Below are 27,112 nucleotides of genomic sequence, written 5' to 3'. Positions count from 1 at the left end.
TAGGAAATACCGTGATACATCCGATATTAAGAAGACTGTTTTTATATCATTCGCTGCTTCTCTGCTGGTTTTTTTTTTAATATAATGTGACTCACGGTTGCATGGTGCTGACAAAAGTTTGCAGAATTTTCAATTTTTCTTCCTAGCATGATGAGGCTGTCGAAGTTGCTGATGCACATTTGCGCGCCATAAGAGATTAGCTTTTTTTAAAATACCTTTTTTTACGCCCTTATCCTTAGCTACGGACGCTTCTTAGAGAGTGTCGTAAGAAAATATTTAATAGCAATAAATGTTGATTTGGGAGATAGCATGATATCTTATCACGCTAATGTAGGAGAACTGTTTCTTTCTCGTCGCCTTCTTTACTCGGCCGTTAGAAATTTTTAATGTTCAAGCTTAGCAGTAGACTTCACAATTCGGGGTTAAATTAATCCCCGTTAGTTGTTACGTCGTGCCATGGAACGGTTTTTGCTTGTCCTTCTCACGAGAACTTTTTTACCGCATAACTGTTTTATCTTTGAGTGAATTTGGTGCGTTCAAATGCTTTGAGCATACTGTGCGAGAATTGCCGTGCCAAAACCATAATGCCTTACGATAACTTGAACTACAGGAATTCACTGAAAATGTGCAGCATTCATTGCGTCAAGACACTGAAGAAAGAACGTAGAGGTCAACGAAACACGATAAATCAATTGTGCATACAAGTATTTGGAGTTTCTGGAAGTGAATATGGACAAATCTCAGAAAATCAACGCCAGCCATGTGTAGAATATTTCCCGTGATATGTGCGCAAGCTCGTAATTTGTAATGTACCCACTTGCCAGATAAAAAAAATAGAAAAAACAATAGGAATCCTTTCTATTATTATCCACCAAATGAATAATGGGAAGAAACATATACAGCCTCCTGTAAAACTTTCAACGGAAGTAGCCAACGGTGAGCCTTTTATAAACATTATGAGAATGTCTATTCAGCTTGCTGCTGTGGTCTCTCACGACCTAAACCTATAGACCATACTTCTAGGCAATTTTAATGTGAAAGCATTGTACATCTCGTGACCATAGAAAAATCCGTCTTGGAACTGTCCAAAAACTTGAAGACAGGAAAAGTTCCAAAACTACCACGCCCTTACTTTTGAAGACTGCGGGAACAACGGTTTTGCTGTCAACTATATAATTCCTCCAGAAGGACGATCTGAACGAGAGTTCTGCAGCTGCCTTCGTGTTCAGTCACTTTCCCATCTCCGATGGTAAAGTACCCTGCAGCCCTCTTTGGGCAGTGCAGATAAACCTGCGCGAAGCTTATATATCACTACCAGGAATAACTGGGCCAAATAGTACACGTGCACTTGAAACGGTACGCTCGGAGATCTCTCTGAAAGATGCGGGAAAAGCAACCGCGCTCTCTTCAATTTCCCTCATTATGCACCATCTTAGCTCCGCCATTACAGCGGTAGCTCTGTTATCGACTGGTGCTGATCAACGCCATGGTTTATTCTCTGGTTCGAGTGTTCGAGTGGGTGCGGAGTTTTGGTGACGACCATAATACCTCACGTTCGACCAGACCACTCGGCAACAAGCGTTAACTGGTTCATAAGCGCCCTACCAGCATAAAATTGTTTGGGTGAGGACGCACAAATGCATTCTTTGTTCCGCACCTGACTCGGACTTTTAGGTCACGCACCCTAGTCCACGTTGCCGAGAAAGAAATAAAACTTCCTACGCTCGTATATTAAAGGCCGCCAATGAGAACGTCGCGAGCCGCCCCTCTTTCCGAGAGCGAGCTCGACGTCTTCATCGCTAGTCTAAGGTCGAGTTGAGCAGTAGCAATTACGCACAATGTTATAGCAAAGCTTTCATTCTTCCCCCATATCGTCGTTCGTCTCAGTGAAGCACCCATCAGGAAAGCCTAATGGCACAATGGGCTTCACACAACGATGATGATGGCGAACGAACACACATTAATCGCTTAATTATTAAAAGACGCTTCGCGCGGTACTAATCTAACATGATTCCCGTCTTCATAAAGCCAGCGTCTATATATACCCTACTGCGCCATTCCGACACGGGCGAAACGGTTTGAATTTTGGACTTTGACGCATGTTGCTTCCAGATAGGCTTCTTCGGGTTTCAACCATCTTTCTGTTAAGAAAGAGGGTTTAATTTTTTTTTTAATTTTGCGTAGATAATGAACGTATTTTCATAATTATTGTCAGAGAAGATTGCTGATAAAATAATACCTTATGTCGAAATACATTTACAATAATGTGCGCTAAATTCTTCAGGGTCCCTTTAAACTCGGCCGCTCCTTTTATGCGTCCACCAGATTACCTTTTTCAGTTCATTCATTTCATTTATGTAACTTTTTCTCCAATTAAAGGCCGAAAGTTAAAAAATGCTGCTTGGATTAGCGGCCAAAGGCTAGTGTAGGGTTCAATGTGGCAATACAAGACGTTTTAACAGGAAAGAAAATACAAGCCGCAAGAACATTGTGAACATAAGAAGCTCCGGGTTTATACGATCACATAGATTCACCCACTCAAACATGCTTAAGATCAAAGACATAATATTTTCATTCACAAACAAAACAAAAGGCAACGAAGAATAACAACTAGGCCGTAAACGTTCGCTGAACGTGTTGACAGTAAAAGAAAATGAATTATCGATTGAAGCCACTATTTCAGCACTGTCTGTCAGTCACCGATTAATTAAAGAGGGCAGTGTAATTTTATTTTATGGGGAAAGATATCAGCCGACCTGATGTACCGGGGCAACTGTTCCAGATTTTGGTGGCGAATAACTGCAGTCGCCTTTCTACAGATCGGCTGCTTGTTTGCATTAGCAGGCATCAAACTGTTTCGATGTCGGAAGAATTGTGCATTTTCTACGCTTTTTTAAAAATGTGAGGATGCTAAACGCACCAAAAGAACCAAGAGAACCGCGAGTCCCAAACGGCATCGCACTGCATACATGTCAAGGCTTACGCCTTCCCGTCTCTTAGGCGATAGTGAAGGACACCTGGGAGGTTTGTTTTCGGCGGTTCCTGCATATGCAATTAAGGAATTATCTGCTAAGTCTCTATGACTTTTAGATCAGGTCATTTCAGCATGGAAGCTATCTTTACGGTGAAAGCTTGTTACTTACTTGTCTATTTTTTCTGGATATGCTTATGCTTCTGAATAAAATATTTAGATAAATGTGACGATTTGACCCGCTATAAGTCCCACGTGCAAGACAAGGAGGGCGGAGAAAGGGCATTTCTTTTGGGGGGTCTGTGTACTTTTTACCGCCGGTCTTAGCATGGACACTTCGACCTGCACGTCCTGATTTTGTTTTGCAGCCTCTAATATTTGCTTCTGAATTATTTTACGTTTTTGATAAGTTTCATTACTTCTTCAGCTGGCACTCTCGTTTGTCTGCTTCGTGTCCATGTGACCACTTTTGGCGTAGAGGCAATCTTGGAGTCAATATATGTCCGTTTGAATCGAAACGAACTGGGAAGAAGGCGGTAATTATACAGGTGAAGAAGACACAACACCTGCTTTTCCCACTGATTCAGCCCTGTAAATCACCTCAAAACGGGGCCTTAGTAACATTTACTGCACTGCTTCTGCGCTGGGCTCACAAGGCATCTATCTCTGATAAAGGCTCGAGACTCCCAACTGCCGTCTTAATAACTTGAATGACGCCACTGACTCAACGCCCTCATCTGTACAGGAACCAGTGGCTCTGCTATATGCCAGGGAAAGAGTGTTCAAAGACTCATGACTACAGGTTCGCTACGACAAAAAAAAAATGTTTTTTGCCATTTTACTTTCGAGGGTGACAAAAGGAAGTTTATCACAGTTGCTGATATTCCGGCAATTTTTGGCATTTTTCGCGCCCTTTGAAAACACTTTTATGTTTTCTTGTCGTCTTTGCTTTTTCTCGCTCCCGTGCTGCCTATTGAAAAAAAATTGGGCCCATCTTCCCGCGAGGGGGACTCGAGTAAATGCGTCGCATAAGGGGTGGGTGTATTGCGTTAACGTTTAGTGTTTGGGGAGTTGGTGGTAGTGAATGCGTTGTATCAGCAGCTTCTTGACGTAGTTTGAATGAGTCAAGGATATAAGGCGCGTTCGTAGCCTCCCATTCTGTGTCGGCTTTGTGGCGCAGTGGGTTGTACATTGCGTTCCGCCCGCAGGGTCGAGGGATCGAAACCAGGTGCCGGATAGTATTTTTTTATATAGTGTAGGGGGAGGGGTGCGGACTACGACTACGGACGTCAACGCGGGTGACATCGTGAGTTACTGAAATGCTCTGCATTTAAAAAATTGAGATATCAGCATCTGGCTTCAGCTTGGAAGTTTCAGACCCACACTGGGATCACGTTTGTGTGAATTGAACGTAGGCGCACTTCACTGCGGTCATTTCATATCATGCTTTTTCCTAGGACCTGTTAAGTTTCTAAAAGCATAGAAACTGCGAAATATTACACGCATGCGCCATACACCAAACACGCACAGCAACAGGGACCACTTTTGATAGTTGGAAGCCGCTGAATACAAAGCCTATCACCTGCCTGCCAAGGTAGCTTGTTAAGCCGCATCACGCGTACCTAAATGAAGACAAATATATAAAACGAAATTCTTTTAGCCGTGCGGCTGCTGCTTTTCCACGGTAGGACACAACAATGCACCAACACCAAAAATAATAGGCTCATTGAAACTACGGTAGAAAAAAACTTTTATATAAACCCGCAGTCCAGCAAAAGGCATACTTCAACAAGCGACATGAATAATTTGCAAATAATTACTACATTGACTCAGGGAAAAAATGGAAACGCAGGACCAGACTGAGCAAGCACGCATATACGCCTCGAGCGCGGCCTGTAGGGGCGCCACTGAAATCCCCCTAGCGGCTCGTTTCGAAAGCAGCCGTGGGAGTCCGCGCCCCGCTCCCCAGTGGCACCGCTGCTTTTGCGGCACGTTCACGACTGAGATTTACCGTTTGCAGCCGCTTGAAATCCATGTTTATGTGGAGCAGTCACTCTGTTCGCAAATGGGGTGTGTTTACGAGAGTGTAAATGTTTCTGACGCGATCTTAGTGTGGTATATTTGGTCTGTATAAGCGCCAGGTGTGTGCCACAGGCCAGCGTCGCGGAACCGGCGTACGGTGGAGCCGATTGTTGTTACACGGACCTGAATTTACTAGCCGTGTCTGCGTAACCGCCGGTTCCTCAGATGTTCATGCTACGGCTATACACTACGATTTAAATCGGTTTTGTGCGCTTACATTATCAGCGGAGCACTCATACCTGACGGCACACCAGTTACGTTTGCCAATAATATACCTCAGATATTGATCACCACGATTTACAAGCCAGTCTGTGTTAATTTCGGGAATATTCAACAAAAGTACTATGGACAGTGCATAATTATACTCCGGGATCAGCACACGACAGAGTCGTCTTGTCGTGAGGTGAGCGCCCGAAAACATTCATCTGCTACATATATCCCCTGCGCGCAGCGCGGAGACGAGCTTAAGAATATAATCCGCGTCCGCGACTAAATGCTACTTCGAAATATCGTCATATGGCACAGGGACCCTACAGAATAAAGCAGAAAGTGAAATCAGAGGTTCTTATCACATACCACACTCTTCCAACGACACCTTTCATCGCTTAATTGTTGAACAGCCTACCCTGTATACTTCCAAAAATGCGTCGGCCGTACGATCAGCTCTTCGTTGAAGTAGGAAAACAAAAGGAAAGTGAACGCGAGATTTGTGTGTGGGATTACTAAACCGTTCATTGCTTGATTCCGCTCCGCATTTGTACACAGCGTCCCCCTCCCGCCGCCGCCCCCCCGATGTCTCGCGAAAAAGCAGTGTATTTCGCGTATACTTAGTCCAGTGAACCCTACCTGGCTTAAGTTTCGACGAACGTCTATAGCATGTCAGAAGCTGCACTGTTTTTTTATTTTTGTTTCTGTTAGAGTTATTATTGCACAGCATTTTTTCCCCCGTAGTTTCATTAACTTGCCTTGGTTCTTGCTATATGGCGTGTGTGGGAACATATTTAACGACGCACAGGCTTGGAATTTACTTAACATATTTCCATGGTTTATATTCCTAAAGCAGGCATTAGTTATTGTCCGGGATTGGGTAATCCAATCCCCAAAACACATTTTTCTGCGACGTACATATTCGAAACGAAGCCGCGTTCGTTGTCCACGCTGCAAAATGAAGCCAACCTATCATTGTGGCAGTATCAGGTCTAAACGAGGCGGCAGTAGAATTCATTCGTGCCTGATGTTTTGGAGGTGACATGGATGATATGTTGCTGCCGTCGCCGACGCCCGGAAGAGCGGCGACGAAGCTCGCAGAACCGCCTCACCGGGTAGCTCTTGCAGGCGATCGCGTACTCTACGAAGATGCAGCAGCTTTTTAAGTGACCTAAACGTACTCTTTGCCTATAGACGTCACCATAACAAGTTTTTATAGGGCGCGGAAAAGCGAAAAGAAGCGAAACAGAACCAAAACACTGCACGAGCCCCTATCAGCCACGCAGCGCAAATCCCGTCAACGCCGCGGAGAAGCGGCGGCAGGCGGCGCAGCGATCGCGAAGCTCGAGGCGTATAGCGGGCGAACAGCATGTGAAAAAGGGCGAGCAACTTTATGAGTGAAAAATAATTCCAGCGCATATTGGTTGATTGGTGCCGGAGATAACGAAACGAGCCAAACTAGCTACATCAATTTGGCGCATAGGATCACCGAGCTTGCGCAGGTCGCGATCCATACCGGTAATGTGTTAGTTCACCCGGAACACGTCAGTTATTAATCTACGAGGCACTTTTTCAAACGTTTGCTCGTTGATACGCAGACGCACAGGAATAGAACAACAGAGAACGACAGAGTGCTTGGGGAGAGGGTTGATGAATACTGAGAAGTAACGCTAGCTGACGTGACGCTGCGTTTGAATTGCCACCGGCCTCATGGTGAAGGGGCTTCAAGTTGAAAACTTTAGCGGAGGCACCCTTCACATTGATTCTCGACGCACCCCGCCAGCATTTGCACGTGTTGTAAAATGGAGTGCTATCAGAGTCCTCCAATGCCTTTTTGGTCATGAAACTTTGCCATCACACTATGGGCGATCTTCGTAAGCTGCTGCGCCGCGGCACAGCTGTTGATCGGAGGGCAGCCAGGGACGTGGTCAGAGCGCGTTTGGCAGGGAACGGACTACGGAGTAAGATAAAACAGATGCTCGCCGCCTTATCAGCAGTGCGCCTTCGCTTTAGGTGTCATGGGCCGCTCAAATGGGCTTTTTTGTGAGTGGCGAAAAAATTTGGTGCGAACGGGCATGCTGCTACTCTGCGTTCCTGCCTGCCGGTCTAGCTACAGAGCAGCGGCGGCCGCCCGATGCCCTCCGATCTGCGGTGGCGCCTCTCGCGGTAGCGTTTGTCCCCGTACGAAACTTGCCCGGGAGTTTCGTGATTAGAAAAGCATTGAAGGACTCTGGTGCTAGATATTGCAGGAGCGAGCAGGGGCAAACAAAGATGAAATTGGAATGGTGGCGCCAGAATGCCATTTCTGGTGACAGCAAAAGAAGCGAGTGATTGCCTATGGGCTGCGAAAGCTTGCAAACGTGACCACTGTGTGCTTAAATTAAGGCCATTTTTACTAGTGCGCCCCATGTGCACGAGGAAGAGGGGGTCAGTATTGGGAACGCAAGGTCCGTCACTCCACGCTGGTGCGATAAGCGACCGAACTACGCTTTACATCCCGCCTATCTGCGATGTGTTTCACACCTTACCGCAGGCGTAAATTATGCGCAGTAGCGGTGTCCTGCTTGACACAAAATAGGGTCATTACATGTTGAACGCCTTGGCCGTAAAGTCGACAATCACGGATTTCTTCGATACAAATTGTGGCTCATCCTTGCATGGCTCACCATGCACACTCAAAAAACTTGTGTGCAAGTAAATCGTTTTTTCTTTATTGATGTCCGTCCTAAGATTAATCAGAAATCACTTATTTTTTGATCGCCACAGTTTTTTTCATGTACATCATGTCATGGCCCTGGACTCCAGTATGACGCATTTTTAAAAGATGTTTACTTTCTTCCTCTCGTGACGCCATTCAGAAATTGCACGATGTTGCGCATTTTCAAACTTTTGTAGCAAATACAAAGACACTCTCTCAGCCAATGAAGCTTTTGTTTCTGTATTTCAGCATTGTGGACAATTTGAGAAAAATATATAACTGGAACAAGCAGAAATGTGAGAGAAAAAATTTGTAAAATTTGGCAAGATCTTCTTTCTGGCTCATGTTCACCCCTAAATTACGAATTGTTTTGCTCATGGTAAAAATACGATATACAGGGAATTTACTAGTACATGTCTTCGCAGTTTATTTCAGAAAACGAAATTGAAACAGCTTCTCTTTTGGCAGAGAAAACAATTTTTCAATTTTTACACCCCCACACTTCAACATGTACCACATACCGTCTCTCTGCATCTCAGCAAGGTAATATGGCAACAACGAGCGACACAAACACGTTTTTTGTAGGGTTGCAGTATTCATACTGTTCTTAAAGACATATTTTCTTTTGCTCAGAAACATAAAGCTGGCAGTTAAATTAGCCGTAAAGTTTCCTCACGACCTCTCTTTGGAGAAACGGACAGGCACTGTAGTCGAGAACGCAGTTAGCCCAGCCAGGATAGCAGAAAGGGATGAAGATTCAAAATGGTGGAATTATTGTGTTCCTTTGATTGAAAGCCCTTTTTCGAACCTTTCTGTGAGTTTGGCTTTTGTATCTTGCACAGCGCTATCTGGCCCCCTTAGCACACTAATTCCGTCGGTCATACCTGGGCAAATCCTGACGCCGGTAACTCACACTCACTCAGAAATAAATGTTTCCTCACGTACTCACTCACACTCAACCTCACCACTCGCACTCACTCACACACGCATTCACTACTCGCCCTCACAACTCGCACCCACTAGTGCTCACGCTCACCACTCACTCTGACCCCTAGAACTCACTGGCGCTCACCTCACCGCTCGCAGTCACCACTCACACTCACTAGCGTTCACGCTCACCACTTACCATCACCACAGGCACTCACTCGCGCACACATTCACCACTCGTTCCCTCGCCCTAACCACTCCTACTCTTTCACCCTCTTGCTCACCTCCCTGCAGTCGCCGCTCGCACTACTCGCGCTCGCGCTCACCTCTCACCGTCGCCTCTCGCACGCGCGTGTGCGCAACACACCGTTCATGGGTCATGAAACGGAACAGTGTCAGTGCATTACGCTGTCAGAAGTCTATCCTAATTACATTCATCAATCAACACGCCCCCATAGTGGTAGTTGTACAGTGCCCTATAGCAGGAGTGCGGTTACCAGATATTTACGAGGCTAAAAGATTGATTGATAGGCTTTAATGAGAAAGAGGCAAGAAGCCCTGGCGGGGAAAAGGGAATAAGAGGGGGGGGGGTGGGATGAGGGCTTACATATTATTGAAAGGTGATAGTATTCAGTTCTTGTGTAGCGCTCTTGGGTAAAAAAAAACACATTGAAGGGCAGTACTGTGAATCGAGGCTAAAAGCAATCGCGCCATTACCAACCATCACTGCGAGTGGCTCCTGCGGTGAATAGCCCACAGCAAATACATGCTCAATAGTGGCGCTCGCCGCGGTGAGCTCTGCAAATCGCGCGATTAACGCGAGTTGCTTTCGTGACTGGTGAGCGGGGTGAGTGCACTTGCACTCACGAGTGGTGAGCGGGGCTGTCAGAGAGTGGCTCTCGCACTCGCGAGAGATAGATGCGGCTCACCGCGAGTGGCGCTCGCACTCACGAGTGGTGAGCGGGGCTCACTGCAATTGGTGTCGCACTCACTCGCATTCGAACTCACCCGTCCATAACGATGGCGAGGCTCACTCAGCTCTAACTCGGGAGTGGTTAGTTGGGTGTGTTTCAGTGTTCTTGTGATTGAGTTTGCCGACCTATGCCGGTGATGTCCTTTTCCGCCCACAGAAATCATTGATGTGGTGTTATAATGTGCTCTCCGTAAGGCCTCTAAAGACTGGCCCTACTCGCCAGGCGCTTAACTGTGTCGTAACTCCATCACATGCGCTCCTGCCGTGTGAAGTAACGAAATTTATACTCAGCAGACAGATGGAAGCAGATTTCGTGGTGGCAAGTGATAACGAAGTTTGTTTTCTTCCTAAAGTTGGAAAAAGAATTCTGTCAAAAGTAATAATTTTTTCTTACATATGGTAAGTCTTTCGCAGACAGTCCCAGCAGTGCTGACTGAAAGGCGTATACAGCAGCGGTAATTTGCGCAAGTCAGGCGGATATTACGATAAATCAATTTACCGATACATCAAGTACTTTGACCTCTTAGCGGTACAACGAACGGGTGCAGTGTGCATTGCGTGTTCACCCTAATACGACTGTGTGGCATCTTGAACCTGAGAAGATTAGTTTTCTGAGAATTCCATAAGCACAGTGACTTCGTCTTTCTTGGGGTGTTTTTAAAGTCGCGCAAATTCCAACACGCGAACTATCCCTTTTACCCTTATTGACGCTGCAAAATACCATTGCAGAGAAAATTATTTTTGCAACGCGAGCCGCTGGCTCATGCGTCTTTTATAACGGCAGGCGCATGCCGTGCAGAGAATACGCTCTGTGGAACAACGGGGTGAAGTGTCCGTGTGCAATTTCCAAAATATTTTTTCTGTTTGAACAAAAGCTATTTTGATTACATTTTCTGAAATAAACTGCGATAATTTGTAGTAGTGAATTCCTTGTATTTTACAATTTTTCCGCGATCACAAAAATGCATGATTAAGGGGAGAATATGGGACGCAAACAATTTTCTGCGAAATTTGAGAAATGTTTTTTCGCACAATACGCCTTTTTCAGTTTCAATATATTTTCAAAGAATTATCGACAATAGCGAAATTCAGAATAACATGCTCCATAAACTAAGAGAGCGTGCTTGTATTTGCTAAAAAAGCTGCAAAATCCGCGACATCGTGCATTTTCTGTATGGCGCAACGAGAGCAAAAAAGCAAAATTGTTTAAAATGAGGCATTACGAAGTTCAGTGCCTAATTGTGATGTCGATAAAAACTGGTGGCGAATGAAAAACAAGTGGTTTTAGTCAATTTTCCCGCAGGCATAACTTTGCTTTAAACACTGGAAGTAAAGGGGCAGTTACAAGAAGAAAAAAACATTGTTTGGACAAAAATACTTATAGGGAGCATTGTTGGCCACGCAAGCATGACCCACAATTTTTACTCAAAAAATATCCACGATGGTTCACTTTGCGGCTCGGAAGTTTTGCATGGAATGACCCAACAGTAAACTGGCCACACAGCCCATAGCAGGCACCGCGTCGAAGAGCGCGCGCAGTCCGCTACGTGTGGCGAGGCGGGCGCCGCCGGCGCGGAATGCAACATGACGCATCTCGCGGCAGATGGCGCCGGACAAGCCGACAGACGCCACGTCAGTAGGCCCCGAAAGTCGCGAGAACATAAGACTGCTGCAGTTACCCTTCTGTAAAGTCGCCGTGCTATGCATGGGCCCGCATCAACGCTGCGACGAAGTATAAATTGACGTAGAAGGAAAATGACGGTTGACATGATAGGAAAGGGAGTTGCCAGAAATGCGGTTTTTTAGAATAAATATTGCGTCTGGTCAACAAACAACTTCAATATCTTGTCAAGTGGTTCATTTCGCACAAATAGCAACACTTCTCAGAGCCCCACATATTTTATGCTTACATTTGCCTGGATACAGTTATAACTGCTCAACTTACAACAAAGTTAGTGGATTCAAAATGTTTGACTCAGGCAAGCAAATATATATGACCTGTTCTTGCCATTTTGCTTTTGCAGGGTTGCAAGCACCATGCCCTGCATATTGTCACTTGTTTTGATAGCCCTGTTGCGTCAAGCGCAAGGTAAGACTCCTTTCAAACTGCATCTCTGAAAAGGTCAGGCAAATAAACTCGGAATGCTACAATCATCGATGTTTGCATGCATAAAGTATGCATGTGTCACACTGACTTCGACGACTATTTCTTAAAATAAATTTATTTTATACGTCTGCAAAGAATTATGAGTATTTCAGCGAAAGCTAAGCCGTACTTCAGTTGGTATCGGAGGGCAATGCCCCTGCATGGGTGCTAAGACAATGTCTTCAACTAAAAATTACCCTGACCCGTCGCGGTGTCTCCGTGGCTAAGGCGTCGCGCTGCAGAGCACGGGGTCGCGGGTTCCATTCCCGGCCGCGGCGGCCGTTTTTCTGATGGAGGCGAAAAGCAAAAAAGTCCGTGCGTTCGATATTTCGCCGCATGTTAAAGATCTCCGGGTGGTCAAAATTAATCCGGAGCCCTCCACTACGGCGCGCTTTATCACCTGCTTTGCGTCGGCGCGTTCAACCCTACAATCAATCTATCCATCAATCAAAAGTTACCCTGCACAGGAGAATCCTGATATTGAAAGTTTACACTCAAGGGACGCTCTGACATCTTTTATTTATTGTCCCCGTAAGCAGAGCACACGCACATGCGAGCCTGGTCAACAAAATTAACCGTTTGTTTTGCTGAGAGAACCACTGCACCCCATAACGTACGAAGCAGCATATAAAATTTGCCAAATTACACTACTGCGCTCATGTGCTTCTTCGGGCGACTTGAACATTTTGGTCAATTTACGCATGCAGAATTTTGAGGACGGCCACAAATGTTTCGTGTTCGAGTCCTCAGGTTTTTTCGCTTTGCTAATTGATTTATTCTTTCACAAATTGCTTGTTCCATGCCCCAGAATGCACCAACCCTATTAAGCGTTGACCGTTCGGCCGATGCGGGTACGCGTTACTCTACGGCTGTATACAACTCAGCAACTGCTCGTGGGTGACCCTTAGGACTATGTTGTGGCTTCGGGTTGTTACGACGTCATGTGTTATCCGCAGCTGTAATACTTTGCATACAGTAACTGCGTTTGGGCACGAATTCGGATGATACTCGCCCAAGCGCACCGTAGAGCCTAATGTCTTATTTGGGCGCTTAACGTTAGGTAACGTCGAAGTTAACAACTGTGACGTGGTAGAGTAATGTCACACCCCTTGCATGTCGAGCTAACTTTAATCGCGGTTTGTTCAACCTCAGCTCACAACGACTTTACTGCACTCTCTGTTTCAGCCGCAAGCACTCAACCCCGAAGTCTCCGTCTGAGATCACGGGGAAAAGCCCCGAACTCATTCTTTCAGCAACGTTACGTCAACGTTACGTTAACGTTGCGTCAATTTAGTTCACACCCCATGGACGAGGCTCATTTGAAATTGAGGACGTATTTAAGAGGTCCAAGCCTAAATTGGTTGGCGCTCCTATCCGCAAGCTCTTGTTGTGCAGACACTAAGATACTGCATCGACCGCGGCCCGTAAAACAACCATGGTCACATTTAGCACGTGATGGTTCCTGGGTTTCTCTGCGTGTTCCGCACAAAACTTCTTAGTTAAATTGACCGGTCTTAGTGCCCTTACCACCAACAGGGGCCATGCAGACAAAATACAGTTTCTTTCGAAACATCTGGTACTTTATAGTGCTCCCTCGCTTTTCCGGCAGCAAACGATGTTTTATTAATTTAGGGATTAACCATTTTCAGTTAGAATTTGTATCCCCGCCAAATCGTATGTTTCGTAACCTTTTCGATGAAGTAACAAGGAGAAGTCTTCAAGCGAACGCTAGTGCGCTGTTTTGTCTGCAGCGGAATGCGAACCATTCCTTACCGTAAGTCCTCCTAGATTGCACCACTGTAATACGCCGGACAGCTGCACGGCTTTGCTTTGTTTTTGATCGTAGTTGCGCCTGGCTTGCTTTAGTTACGGTAATAACATTCGTTTCGTGAAACATGGGCTATGCTCGATAAAGAGGGTAACGTAAGACAACGTTGCTTGCGTCAATCGGCCAGTGTTGCGCGAGAGAACCCCGAAGCGCCGGACTGCTGTGCAGCTGTAACAAGCATAGTGCGCGCAGTACCAACAGCAGTCCACACTGGTATTTTCTGTTTGTGTGTACTTTCGCAGCTTTCATTGTTTACCTCACCATTATTCCTTAAAAAAAAAAGAATATGCATTACATTTAGGCGAACATAGGTCGCTCTGCAAACTCAAAAGCCCTGCATAAGTTTCGTTTGCTTTTGTCGGCCTCAGCAAATCGCACACCGGCCCACAGTACGTCATAGGTTCGAGTGCGGGAATTGAGTCAGTGGGTCGTATGGCCATTCTCTTTTTTTCCTAATCATGTAGCCTATCTCAGTGAAGTTTGCGTTAAGAGTGGTGTCAGTGTTATTCTAACAAGGCAATCTTCCCAATCAATCAAACTAGCAGTTTGTCTGCATGGCCCCTTTAATGAACATTACCCATATTTTAGATGCGACACATCTCTTTCACCCGCCTTGGCCCTCCGGCGTAGTCCGGCGGCATCCGCATCCCTCCCCCATTCTGCTCGCCGCGCCAGCTGCGTGCTAGCGCCGCTCTCACCGCAGCGCCATCTGCGTGTTAGCGCTCGGCTGCGCTCGCTCCGTCGCCGTGCCAGCTGTGCGTGGGTGCGGGTTAACACACATAGAGATAATATACTGACTCTAGAGGGAAAGCGCGCCGCTGAGCCAATGCATTGGAACCGTACGACACACAGTGGCAGACATGATACAACGATTTGAAGGTTGCCAGCTGAGCTTTTGCTTACTAAAAACGGCAAAAGCGATGGGTTGTAATCTGGCAACGTGCTACTGTGTCGTTTCCGCGTCCGGCTAGCGAAGCATGCCGGGATTAATTGTAACATGGCGGACCGCTGGCCAGGCGGATTTTGTGCAGGCGGCGTCGACAGCATTGCGTGGTTTTATCTCCTGTGGGTAGGTAACCGACGTGTTCTCGGTTCAGCGTGCGACTTATATGTACTGAGACTATTTGAGCGAGATGTGGCAACGCTCACACAACACTTGCGCGCAAGCTTGAATGCGACTGATCGCATGCGCGAGGACGCCAAGGAATCAGCTGATCCGTACTGGGGCGAAGAGAAAAATGAATCTCCGTCTCCGAGCATTTTTGCGCTGTGCCGCTTTACTTGCCATTCTGTGACATTTTGCGCGTCGCTGAATGCTTTTCAAATGAAGTAAAGTGAACTGTGACTTTAGCTGAATCTAAAACCTTTATTGACACACACACACAAAATCCGTTATCGCATGGGCCAACACTGATATTGCCGGTGAGTCGCGGCCCTTTGAAGCACAGGAACGAAAGAGCGCGGTCGATCGCAGGCCAACGGAGTGGCAGAATGCATGCCAAAGAGTATGCGAAATACAATCAGCGGTGTGTCCCGTTTTCCTGTCTGTATTCGTCAAGCTCTAGCTGCTTTCCACCACTTCAAAGGGAAAGCTTGCGGGACTGAATGGGCAGTAATTTGCTGCACAGAGCGCGCGGGGAGAGAACATGGACTTATTGTCTTATTGTGACTGATTTAAAAAGAAACCGCATTTCGTTACCTATTTTTTCGTTCTACCTTTACGAACGTTCGCGCAAAAGATCGAAGCACGGAGAGCTGTAAGAAGTTCCATGAATAAAACAACTGGAACGGAACGATTATAAAAGCTCCTTTTATTTCTCTTCCAACGGGAACGATCGCTGCCACTCCGTAGCCTGTAGTGAACTTGCGGTAGTCAAGGTCAGATCGGAATCGCTGTTCCGGCGTCAGTGCAGGGGCAATAGATTGGGTGCTTAACGTGAAGAAACGAATGACAGCCTCGCGAGCGCCCGGGAAGGCACTTGCTCAGCGCGTGCATCCGAGTTGTTCCAGTTGTACACGTTTTGCACGCACGCAGATCTGAGCTGGAGACTGCACACACACACTTCGCAAGTCAGGCGCAAGGGCCTCGCCCCTTCCTAGCACACTTAACGAAAATCGAAATCAAAACTAAACTACGCACCTACTCTTTGTTCGCTAATTAAAAGTAAAACTTTTTTTATAGAGCTAGTTTCATTACTGAGACAATTATTTCTAACTATTTTGCTTAAGTTCTTTGTTTTAGTTAAATAATTACGGAACAACTGTTTGGAAGACTGAATAAAACTGATCTGGTAACCATGAGAATTGTATCATGTCAGCGCCCACGATTCGTACGGTCTCGGAGCTCGCTTTGCCCCCCTGTTAACACATGCGCATGCACCGTACATATAAACGCTCGCCGTACATATAAATGCTCACCGTACATATAAACGCGGTAACTGCGCCGCTCCGCTCAGTCGTTCCGCCGGCGCTCCTCCGATGACATCCTCCGGTGACCGCCGATGATCTGAAATGGAGACTAACAGGCCTGATCTCACGATGGTCGGCGCAACCGTAACAAGCACCGGCCACCCCGATAAAACTTTACACCATCGTCCCGCGAGGGGAACCATGGGGTAGATGCGACGCATCGGGGGTGAACCTGCTGCGTAAATAGGACACACAACAACAGCAATCCACACGCTAACATAACGGAAACGCAACGGCAACCCCCGATGCGTAGCATCTACCCCATGGTTCCCCTCGCGGGAAGATGGTGTAAATTTTTCAAGGCAAGCCCCACCACATGCTATCTTTACGTGCAGGTGTTAATGAATTCAGTCATCAGAAAACACCCTTTTCAGTATTTTTGCGTTTTTAGAGCATCGAAAACTTCAACTGTTGGCATAGAAGCGGTTATTAGGAAGCACAAAAAAGAAATAATATTATTAGATATGGCTCTCGAGACGCTGACTTTGCTAACCTAAGCTTCTACAAGGGCGATGCTGCTTGGGTGAAACACAATAGTGCAAAAGTTTCTTGTAATCACTGGCCCAAACAAGAGTATTTGAGGGGACATGCACACTCCCAAGTATTATAATAATGCGGAAACAATAAAGTACTCATTGAGTGTAACCGCCAGAATTCGGGGTAGGCAGTCGGCTTCCCTTCTATTTTTTGATTGGAATAAAAGTGTGAAACGGCATTGTAACTATAGCTTGGATAGAGGACGAGCAGATGATCATACGGCATGCAGAACCAGATGGTGTGAATTATTGCGGCAGGTTCTGCGCCATATGGTTTAGTACGTAAGGCGCCTGCGCCACTCCTCGGGGTTTGCGAAAACCGGCAACAGCGGCATTGTTACTCCAGACTGGAGGGGTTGTGGTCGCTCATGTCAAGAGGAAACGAGGAATAACGTTTGTTAGGAGAGGACTGACGACCTTTGTGTGAAGGTCCAGATAAGGCGCATCGAGGAGACAGGTTCAGCGTGAATGGTACAAATTGTTGTAATGTGTGTAGCGCTTGAGCATTGAGGTATTCTTACGCCAAACTGCTTAGTGGTAAGGTGTTCTCGGTGCTTTTTTTCTGAACGTAGTAAACCTAACCTAACTTTCAGAAGAATAAATCACAGTGAGAACAGGACTAAAGAATATGATTTGTTGACAAACATGATCTTCTGGTTTCAGGCTCAGAAGAAGTTGATACTAAGCCATATCCCGGTAAGCTGTTTAAATTTTATTTTTTAAAATAGGTTGGAATAAATTTTTTCGATAATTCATAACACTGCTCTAAACTTTTAACATAGGTACCCTCATCGCTGCGTAGGGGTCATCGTTTTATGCTCAGAATATTCTGAAGCCATTAATTTCTAATAGCTTAATGACAAAGCAATTGCACCTTCTCACGAAAGTACAGCTAGTACAACGAGTGCTACGAAAGTACAACTATTGCTGTGACATAACAAAAAAACGGACGATATCTGGAAGAATGAACAGTAACATACGGAAGAATAAATAGCACGACTGACGCACCTTTGTCGCGTTAGCCGCTGCGAACAAAGTAGATGTATTTAGTGACAAAACTTTTGTAAACCAAGCAGAGGTATGTAGTTAAATGCATTGTAAATATAGCTCTGGCTTGGAAGCAAACTTCAGGCGTCCAGAATGCGAGACAAGCAGGCATCTTCAGAATGAATGTTTCTAGATATCTAAATTAAACTCATACCTACAGAGCTTGCCGTCGCACGCAGTGTTCGAATCTTGGCCTATTAGAGGTCTACTGCGAGTACACTAAAGGAAGCCTGTGGTGAATTCGTTACACTCCTTTGCTTTTTGTAATGCATAGACTGGCTCAAATAAACAGGTTTTTCATCGTTTATTCCTTCAATGACGCAGTATTTAATTTGTAAAGCCTGAAAGAATAAAAGGTGCCATACGACATGCCAACTAAAGCAGTGACGCGTATTCGAGATGCGATGTGGACTATACCCAATTTGTTCAAACCAGTTTCAATTTCAGTTCTGTGCAGGAAAATGGTTCGCATCCTACGTTATTGTTGTTTGGGCATTCTAGATATCTCAGGACTCAGCATACCGCGCTTCTGCCCTGTTTCCGGCTGTGGAATGCGTCACATAAGCCTGCTACACCGCTTAGGATCGTGACGGTCACTAACCGAGGCGTACGCAATGGCTGAACCCCTACCGCGTCATCGGAGATGCTCAACTGCAAGGCGCTTGCCCCTCCTCCCGCTTTAGAGCTTGCAAGGTTAGTCCCTGTGTCTTAAGAGGCGTGCTCGCATGAGGCCCAGAGTCGCCTGATTGTAAACGAAATGGTAAACGCTTCGTTTCGATGGTTTCGAAACGTTTCGTTTCGAAGGTAAACGAAAAATAAGTGACCACCGAAGAAAAAAGAAACGCCGCTTTCGAAATAGCCCAGAAAAGCTCGAGTACGTGCGAGATGAAAGCAAACACAAAAAGTACAGACCTCCCGATCACGCCGTCGCAGGCAGAACAAGAAACAAAAGGTAAAAAGGGATTCAAGCTCTCGCAGGAGGAGGAGTTCGAGAACTGCGAAGGCGGGAAAATTGAATTGCATTGAACAAACCTCACCAAGAGAGGAGTGAGACACAGAGGGAAAGAGCGTTGGTGTGGTAGTAGGGAGCGCTTGAACAGCGCCACAGCCTTTATGGAAAATCACTGCTTTGCACTTCCAACAGCTTTCATGTTGAGCGCAACTGCTTAATTTTGCTTTGGGTTTCTGCACCCTAAACAACTTGTTTAGGGCGCGGGATATTGCGTTTAGGGCACGTCAAAAAAGAGCAGCGACTTGGTTAAGGGCTCGAACGCAAGCGAAACCTATCCGGGGACACGTTTCTGCGCGTGCTCACTGCTCACGAGGGTGCTGGTTTGGGCCTGTTGGTAGAACATGACAATGAATTGAAGCGCTAGAACAACGGGTCAAGCGAGTCGACACACACAAAGCGCTACCTGCTGCCACATAATCAGGCAATTGAAGTCCTTCCAGAACATGCATCGAACACTGTGATGGAGGACGCTTCGCTGGGGTGAGGCATCGTAGTTTCCCTAAGTTGAAGTTTCCAGAACACCTCCGTAGTGCGCTGAGCCAGGCCTAAGTACTCCCAGAAGAGCCGCTACGTTCTTGACGCTCATTCGACCTTTAGGAGTTGTTCCAAAGAAACTGTCGGAATATTCTAGCCTGTGGATGCCACTCGAATTTCAAGATACTGCATACCCTGGCATGTGTGTCGACTCGCTTGTCCCATTGTTCTAGCACTTCAATCCATTGTCCTGACTACTGTTTCGGGCTTCGGCGATGGCAGCACCACTTCATCACTATCACTTCCGAACTCATCAGGCACAAGTGAATTCTATTCCCGCCTCATTTTGATGTGAAACTGGCACAGTGTCACAGGGTTGGTTTTGTCTTGTAGCGCGAACGAGGAATGCGGTTTCGTTGGTGATATAATATAGGTCGTGGAAAACTATATTTCTGGGATGTGATTTACCCAATTCCCGATAACCACACCTGACTTTTATGGGAAAGCCACGAGAAAGTGAAGTGTTAAGCGTCGCCCAAGGCGATGCATCGCTAAATAGTTGCGCACTCAAGCCTATAGCAAGAACACATGAAATATAATGAAACCACGGAATAACAAATGGTCTGCAAGTAGGGAAGAAACAGAAGAGCTCGTGCGGGAAAAAAACGCAGTTCAGCTTCGACATTGCTAAAGGGGTTCGTGTAAACTTAAGCCAGATATGTCTCTGGAGATAGAGCTAGTGGAGAAATGCACATCTATATCGCAGGTTATTGGCAAGGGGGGGAATGTGCTTGCAATCTGAATAAATCATTGATCGTTTTAGTAATCACATACGCAAGCTGCGCATTCCGTTTCCTTTTTTTTGAATTCAACGAGCAGCTACTGACTCTGGGGACGCATTTTTTTTAAAGTATACTGGGTAGGCAGTTCACAAACTATAAAAAGGTATCGTTTGAACAGTGTGGTACCTACTAAGGCCCCCTGATTTTAGTCTGTGCTAGTTTCTGAAGAATGTCTGTGTCATATTTGTTGTATATTTATGCAGAAGAGGATGATTTACAGGGAAAGCTATGAGCCGACAGAAGAGAACGAAGAAGATGATCGGAAACGGTGGACATTCATAGCGGTCCCAAAATAGAGTTATTATTTTCTTTACGGCGGCTTCGGACTCCTTTCTTCCACATCTTATGGTGCCGAACTCCGGGAAGGAAGACGTCGGGGCCACCGAGCCGACGAATCAGGGACCAAGCTGAGTGAAAGTGGCAACTGTGCTACAAGTAGACCGAGCCTGCGGTATAGCATGCACAAGCTAAAAGAAAAGAGAACGGGCCGGCGGCAGCAGAGCACACGGATTATCAATGAAGCCAAGGCCGTTTTGGATACTGCCGATTTGGAGACTTTGGGCGCACTCACAGAACGGCTGCATTTTAACAATGAAGAGTTGAGCTAGCTGAACGCAGAGCTTGAAATATTAATACCAGAAGAAGAGTTTGCGGCAGAGTTTGTCACCGTGATGAAATACGAGGACGCCGCCAAAGGAATGCTGGGCCAGCTAAAGGCTAAGGAGGCCACACTGCGCAGTGGACAAGGCCGGCAGATGTCGAGAGACCAAGCGCCTCTACCGGTGGATCATCCTCATTGTAATTAGTGTCATCGCCATAAAAGCTCGGTGAAGCTCCCCACTCTACAGCTGCAAACGTTCAGCGGCGATTTGTGCCAGTGCATCACAACCATTGCCTAACCAAAGGAGAAACGTTTCAGTATCTTCGGTCTCTTCTGAGTGGCCCAGCAGCTGATTCAATCGCCGGATTGCAAGCGACGGAGGACTGCTACGACGACGCCGTGGAAATTCTTTCTCGACGCTTCGGGGATACCCGCCGAATCGTGCAAGAACATCTGGGACAGCTTTGATCGCCTCCTTCGGCAGTGTCCTCTAACGATATCGGCGGACTTCGGCGACTCCTGGACCATGTGCAATGTCACGTGCGGGGACTGGCTGCGTTGAAGATTTCTTCAGCGACGTATTCTGCTATGATGACGGACATTCTTCTGAGATCCTTACCGTCGGATATTGTCCTTGCTTACCACCGACAAATGGCCCATACTCTGCAGAGTTCAAGTACCTCAGGGGAAGCGTCGTCCGTAGACGGAACAACGTCATCGCCCACGTCTTTTGATGGTGAGATTGATGCCCTTTTGGCGCATCGTGAGATCGAAGTGGAGTGTAGAGAGAGAAGTGCGATAGCAATCAGAATGAAGCGAGCTCACACCATAGTAAACGAGGCAAGGGAAAGTTTGAACATGCCCCCAAGCGCAGCTGTGCTTACCTCTACCCTCTCATACAAGCAAAAGTGTCTATTTTGTAACTCAGGCAATCATTCTACGGAACTGTCTGATAGAAGCAACAGCCATCAGGATAAGTTGCGAAGATTGGAAGCCGAAAGGCGATGTTTTCGTTGCACCAGGAAAGGCCATCTTTCTAGAGATTTCGTCCTTGACGTCAAATGCGGGAACTGCAGTGGCAGACATGTGCCATCGGTGGGCTATCCTGGCTGGCAACGCAGCGCAGCATACAGAATACGGAGATTGGACACTAGCAACTTGCACTGCCAAACTCGTCCCCTTGTCGACCCGGATGTACTGCTGCAGACGTACAGGCTCTGGATTACAGGAACTGAACAATGCACGTACATCCGTGGTGTAGTGGATGGCGGGAGTCAGCGCTCCTTCATACGTGAAGATGTCTCCCGTAACCTTCGCCTTAGAGAGCTTGGGAAGACAAGCCTGCAGCTTCACGCGTTCGGTAACGATAATTCATCAAAAAAAATGCCGTATTGTGCAAGTGTTCTTACGGAGTCAGTACAGCGACGATGTGTTCCTTATAGAGGCGATTGAAGTTCCCTTCATTTGTCATGACATAGTGACAGTACCCACGGAGAGTGACTTTGTTACTTCGATCGAAACCAGTGGTGAGCCAATTGCGGACCAACTTCTCCGGCCGGGCATAGATTCTGTACCTGGGATTAGTCTTCTGATTGGAGCCGACCACCTTAAGAAAGTCATGACAGGAGAATTGCGTCGACACCCCAGGAACAACTGTCTAGTTGCACTTAACTCAATCTTCGGTTGGATGTTTCACGGGCCCTTGTCTGTACTCCGTTCATCGCTGGTTGCATCGGATGTCTGCGTGTTGCGAGTGAGCACCAAGTACAAGGCTGCGGGCGAAGTTCTTCAGCCATTGTGGCCTCTTGACAGTTTAGAGATTTCTGAAGCAAAAGCACCAGATGACCAAAAGAAAGTGAGCGCTTCTTCCAAACACTGGAAAGGTGACTACAGCGTTGGAGCAACTCCGCGAAAACGGCATCAAGCTTGCAACAGACTCCGACACTATCCTGAGAGTCTTGAGTACCAAGAGCGAACAACAAAATTCACAGGGCTTAGGTCAAAACGTAAAAACCTTGCAAGAATTTACCGGCACCAAGGTACATCATCTTCAAAGGTAGAGTCCAAGAGTTTCCGGCACAAACGCTCCCCACAAAGAGTGATCCAAGATTGGAGCAGTGAAAAACTCAATGGAGGACGTTATCATCCAAACACCAAAGAACATGGGGCTAGCCGCGATGGAGCGCCATTTAACCCATTACGGAACAGGTCAGATGATGGCGTATCTTTCTCACGAAACCACAAGCGAGTAAATAAGTTCAAGAGTGGTGGGATGCTCAGAGTAACGACGGATTTCTGAAAGCCAAACTTTACCACGAGATGACCTAGGTCGGCAGAGTCTGCCAGAGGAACCAGGACAGTGGCAATCGGATGAAAGGCTATAATGACGGATCAACGTTCGAAGCTGGCTAACTGCATCTATTTGTCGGGGCGGGCAGGATGTTGTATATTTATGAAGAAGAGGATGATTCACAGGGAAAGCTATGAGCCGAAAGAAGAAGAGAACGAAGAAGATGATCGGAAACGGTGGACATTCATAGCGGTCTCAAAAATAGAGTTATTATTTTCGTTACGGCGGCTTCGGACTCCTTTCTTCCACAATATTGCCGCGAACCATGCATTGGATTTGTTTATTTATGTTTTGCTTTCACCGCCCAGATGCGCCGGTCTGTGTTATCTGTGTGCCAAGGGAAGTGTGTGTTCTATTCTTTCTTTCTATGCCACATGTGTTATTTCTTCTGATAGGGAAAGCGTTCCGAACTACCCGCCTAGAATAATTTTCTTTGATATATAGTATTCTGGATGTAATTCGTTGGTTCGAGAAACACTCGCGCCCAAACATAAAATCCCGCCGAACCGACGCCGCGGCATTCGATTCAACGACGCTCGCCTGCGCATGTCGCTTCGTTGAGTGCTGCTTCACCGACTGTGTATTCTTTGAGTGGTTAGGGAAGCACAATTTCGCTCCAATAAACTTGTTTTCCTTGAAGACAAATGTGTCGTCTGTGGCTTCGTGACATCTGGTCGAGGTGTTGGGTACATGCACTCTAAGCCCCCTCCAAGCCGACAAGCAAGCCCAACTCGTGTCAGCCGCCGACAGCAAGGTCTCCAGCCCGAGTTTGGACTGCTTCCGGATAAAGTGAAGAAAGTAGACGTGGTGAAAACCACCATGATAAACTCAGGCACCAAAATCAGCGCTTCCAATTTTGCCCTTGTTCCTCAGCAAACCAGGGAGCTCCAATCATTCCATGAGTCACCTGCAGAGGACCCCGAAGACGGGTTGGAGAAGGTCGAACAGATCAGGCTGTTTAACTGATGAGACGACGCGGAGACACTGAGGCAAGTGTTCTTCTACCTTGGTGACTCATCACGGATCTGGTTCGAAAACCATGAGAGCTCCTTCGAGTCTTCGACTGATTTCAGAATACAATTTTTAACGACGTTCACCGTGGTCTGCGGAAAAAGCGGGCCGAACTGTTGCTGTTGACGCCGACGCAACAACCTACCGAAAGCATTCCTGTGTTCGTCGAGGAGATGAAGACGCTTTTCAGGCGTGCTCAACCTTGAATGCCGGAAGAAAAGAAGTTACGCTTCTTGATGCGCAGTGTAAAGAAGGAACATTTTGCTGGCCTTGTCCGCAATCCGCCCAAAACCGTCGCCGAAGCCAGCACAATTCAGAAGGTCCTCGAAATGCATGCTAAGCGTACGACCGCACGTCTGTTGATGTCGCCAATGCGAACTATTTCGACAGCATGCTGATTCCGACAGCCAGCCTACGCGAGACTATCCACGCAGTAGTAAGGGGGAGCTGCGGAAACTTCTTCCAACGCCGCCGCAACCCGAAATCGCTTCCCTTACCGACGTCATTAGGGAAGAAGTGCAGCAAGGGCTGGTAACTTCAACGACGCCAGAAAAACACCGCGAGCCGCGAGCCAAGGCCTACGCGGCTGCTGTCCGTCAACCTCGCCCGCCTACCCACTATCGTCCAGAGGCTCCATACCGTCGCCCCCTTTCGCCGGCCCGACCAGCTGCGGTGCAACTCCCCGCCCCAAAGAAGACCGACGTGTGGCGAACGCCAGATAATCGTTCGCTGTGCTACCACTGAGGAGAGGCCGACCACATCTACCATCGCTGCCCCTACAAAAGGCTCGGTTTTTGGGGGGTTCTCCGTGGACGCACGACGCCCCCGTCCCGGCCAGGGCCCTACTGAAATCGAAGATTCCCTTTCCAACGCCAACCGAGGTCTAGCGCACTTCAACCACTCGCCGTCACCCTACCCATACCGATCGCCAAGTCGTCGAAGCAACGTAGACTTCACGCGTGGGAGTTCCCCAAGCCCACGTAGCGGAAACTAAAAGCAGCAACTTCTGGAGGTAAAGTTTCACGACGGCGGAAAAATTAAACACCTCCAACGACGCCACGACTCGGCGCAGACCATGATTCACGACGTGCCCTCAGCCCGACGAACCGATCCAACCTGGACGTGACTCCCAAACACGACCACACCGACACGACGCGACGCGTACCCGAAAGGACAGAGCCTGCCACTGAAAAGGGGACGACAATGACACCGCATAGTGCCCGACCGCCAACACGCACAAGCCGAGATACCACGCCCCGACGCACCAGAAACTCGAGGAATGCGGCGTCCGACGTCCAGTTGTCCATCAATGGTTTTGACATAGCTACCCGCATCTACACGGGAGACGACTACTGAGTAATCAGCGGGTCATTCGCGTCTAAGCTGAAAAAAGCTGCAACAAGATGGGACGGTCCGCACATACGCAAAGCAGGAGGCCATCTCGTAACGCCAAGTGGAACGTGCACATCGCGCATCACCATAGATGGCACCACGTAACCTGCTGCGTTCGTCATTTTGCCTAACTGCGCTATGCAGAGACCACCGCTCTTCCGAGGGGGACTGCACAAGAAGTCGCAAAGTTCCTCATAAGCCAAGTTGGGCTGTGACATGGAGCTCCTAATTACGGACCGCGAAACGGCCTTCACAGCGGAGCTTATGCAAGGAATCTTACACTACAGCAACACGGATCACCGAAGAACGACGGCGTACCACCCCCAAATGAACGGACTAACGGAACGTCTGTACAAGACGATCGCAGATATGCTGTCTATGTACGTCGACGTTGAACATAATACTTGGGATGAAGCCCTTCTGTATGTCATGTTTGCGTACCACACGGCTATCCAGGAAACTACACAGATGACACCGTTCGAGCTTCTCTACGGAAGACGGCCGACTACGATGCTTGACACCACGCTGCACTTAGAAGACGACGACCTCAACGCAGACGTCCAAGGATACCTTCAGCGAGCGGAGTTGGCCCGCCAGCTCGCTCGACTTCGTACAACGCCACAGACGCTGGTGGATGCTGGACGCTACAACCTCCGGCTCCTAGACGCCGAGTGCCGCCCAGGGGATCGTGTGTGGGTTTGGACTCCCACACGACGACATGTGCTCAGTGAGAAGCTTCTGCGACGGTTTTTCGGACCCTTCTGGATTCTACAACGTGCTCGCCAACTTACGAGGTGTTCCGCGATGGTGATTCCGTAACATTACGACGACGCAGGCGGCCCGACGTCGTCTGCGTGGTTTCCTGAAAGCATTTCTACACGACATGACGGGCTTTATTTTTTATTTTTTTGTGCGCGCTGTCACTTTTTGTTAGCGTCGAGTCGATACACTGTTAGAGCGGGGTAATGCCGCGAACCATCCATTGGGTTTATTTGTGTTTTGCTTTTACCGCCCGGCTGCGCCAGTCTGTATTATCTGTGTGCCAATGGAAGCGCATGTTCCACTATTTCTTTCTAGGCCGCATGTGTTGTCTCTTCTGATAAGGAAAGCGTTCCGAACTAACAGCCTAGAATAATCTTCTTTGGTCTACAGTGTTCTGGATGTAATCCGGCAGCTCGAGAAATAGTCGCACTCAAAGATAAATTTCCGCGGAGCCGACGCCGCTGCATTCGATTGAATGGCGCTAGGTGCGCACGTCACTTTGTTGAGTGCTGCTTCGCCGACTGTGTATTTTTTGAGTTGTTAGGGAAGCACAAATTCGCTCCAATAAACTTGTTTTCCTTGAAGACAACTATGTCGTCTTTGGCTTCGTGACAACATGGTGAGGCTGCCAAGAAGCGTATAGTCGTGGACGCGGCTTTCACTACAAGCCCGTCACCTCGATATTCGCGGAGGATATGTAGCTTGAATTCGGCAGAGATCTCAAGTATGTTCCCCTAGGTGAATGAAAGAGATAAATCAATACGGCAAAAGAAGCTGGTGTGAT

General features: G+C 47.4%; 1 protein-coding gene across 2 annotated transcripts in view; it reads left to right on the top strand.

Annotated features, from left to right (window-relative positions):
• Positions 1-27,112, top strand: part of LOC144144084 (uncharacterized) — a 98,657-nt gene that overhangs the window by 3,329 nt on the left and 68,216 nt on the right. The window contains exons 1-3 of one of the 2 annotated variants that reach the window (XM_077675496.1): positions 8,235-8,254; positions 11,883-11,947; positions 17,501-17,533. In XM_077675496.1, the coding sequence (XP_077531622.1) occupies positions 8,253-8,254; positions 11,883-11,947; positions 17,501-17,533 (100 nt within the window). In that variant the 5' untranslated portion in view covers positions 8,235-8,252. Of the gene's footprint in view, positions 1-8,234; positions 8,255-11,882; positions 11,948-17,500; positions 17,534-27,112 lie in introns of those variants that run through there. The other variant, XM_077675495.1, reaches the window with a different exon arrangement.

The sequence above is a fragment of the Haemaphysalis longicornis genome, unplaced genomic scaffold (assembly GCF_048455015.1).
Source record: "Haemaphysalis longicornis isolate Haplotype H1 unplaced genomic scaffold, Haemaphysalis longicornis Haplotype H1 scaffold_60, whole genome shotgun sequence".
NCBI lineage: Eukaryota > Metazoa > Arthropoda > Arachnida > Ixodida > Ixodidae > Haemaphysalis > Haemaphysalis longicornis.
This window is presented reverse-complemented; position numbering and strand designations above follow the sequence as displayed.